At 43.5% G+C, this 1,765-nt stretch overlaps 1 protein-coding gene across 1 annotated transcript; it reads left to right on the forward strand.

The window, feature by feature from the left end:
- Positions 1 to 791: 791 nt before the first annotated feature.
- Positions 792 to 1,474, forward strand: LOC309802889 (interferon omega-1-like; the record flags this gene model as incomplete). The annotated part of the gene is given in 2 exon segments (XM_082618763.1): positions 792 to 816; positions 819 to 1,474. Coding segments are annotated over 2 exon segments (681 nt in total).
- Between the last annotated feature and the right edge of the window lie 291 nt (positions 1,475 to 1,765).

Genomic DNA, 1,765 nt, shown 5'->3' on the forward strand with positions numbered 1-1,765 from the left:
GGACTCTGTCACTCTAGAGGAGAGGGTGTGACTAGATGTGATCTCTCCCTTGTGAGTGAGGTGCTGCTGGGGAAATACAATTTTCTTGGACTTAGGGTCTCCACACCCATGTTCTCCTCAAAAGAACCAGGATTCCTGGTGGGGGTATTGGCCCAGCCTGTGGAGGACTATAGGTCTCCAGTAAGAAAATGGTGGCAAGAAAGGACAATATCTGTAATAGTCCTCACCTCGTGGTCACCTGAAGCGTGACCACATGGACATGAAGGAACATGTTCTAGAAGGAAAGGAAACATGGGAGAAGCTCATGGACTCATAATAATCAGCCTCTTCTCTAAATCAAACACTAAACAAAACCCATGTTTTGTTTCAAAGAGCTTACGCCAGAGTGATCTGGGAAATCCTTAAGCAAATACAGAAACCATACGGCTGAGAGAGCCTGCCTTCCTATGTGAAGTAAGAGGTAAAAATGGAATCTAAGATCAGGGCTAAAAATGTGTTCCTGGAACAGAGAAGACCAACATTTATGCATGAAAGAGATATAGAATGCATGTATTTACAGACCTACATCACTTCTGACTTGAAGACAAAAACCTTTCTCATTTGATTAATAAATATCCATTTGGATGGGCACATCTGAAATTACTGGAAAAATTAAACTTCTTGCAAAATTAATAGCTTAGAATGATGACATCTTTGTAGACCATACTGAGAATACCTAAGTGAAAATCAAAAAAGGAAGTAAAAGTGTATAGAAATGTTTAGAAAATGAAAATTACTGTGCTCCCTATTTAATGGCCTTGCTTAGGAAGGATGTCATCGAGAACCTACCCACAAGGTTCCCCCAGACACCCGTCTCAGCCAGGCCAGCAACAGCCTCATTTGCCCCATGGCCTTCGTGCTCTCTCTACTGACCACCCTGGTGGTGTTCAGCTATGGCCCTGGTGGATCTCTGGGCTGCGACCTGTCTCAGAACCACGTGCAGATTAGCAGGAACAACTCCAGGTTTCTGGGCCAGATGAGGAGAATCTCCCCTCACTTCTGTCTGAAGGACAGAAAAGACTTCAGTTTCCCCCAGGACATGGTGGATGGCAGCCAGCTCCCGAAGGCCCAGGCCACCTCTGTCCTCCACGAGATGCTCCAGCAGATCTTCCGCCTCTTCCACACAGAGCGCTCCTCTGCTGCCTGGGACACCTCCCTCATGGACAAACTCCGCAGTGGACTCCATCAGCAGCTGAATGACCTGGATGCCTGCTTGGTGCAGGCGATGGGAGATGAAGAAACTTCCCTGGGAGTGACGGGCCCTACATTGGCTGTGAAGAGGTACTTCCAGGGAATCCATCTCTACCTGGAAGAGAAGAAATACAGTGACTGTGCCTGGGAAATTGTCAGAGTGGAAATCATGAGATCCTTGCTTTCATCAACCAACTTGCAAGAAAGGATAAGAATTATGGATGGAGACCTGGGGTCACCTTGAAATGTTTCTCATTGACTCAGATGCCCTATCACCCTTGCACATATGTCTTTAGTCATTTCAGAAGGCTCTTATTTCAATTTTAATCACAGAATTTATTGTATTAATTCAGCTAATACTTTGCCAGTAGTAATAAGCAAGTATATTATTCAGCTTCAGGGGCATCAGTCCCTAAGTAATGACTACCCTGTTATTTATTTATTCTGTTTATTTATTTATTTATTTCTGTATCTTATTTTTTCATATAAATATATTTATACTTACATTGTATTAAAATTTAGAAAATATTCACCT

The sequence above is a fragment of the Mesoplodon mirus genome (genome assembly GCF_964341445.2).
Source record: "Mesoplodon mirus genome assembly, chromosome: 1".
NCBI classification, from domain to species: domain Eukaryota; kingdom Metazoa; phylum Chordata; class Mammalia; order Artiodactyla; family Ziphiidae; genus Mesoplodon; species Mesoplodon mirus.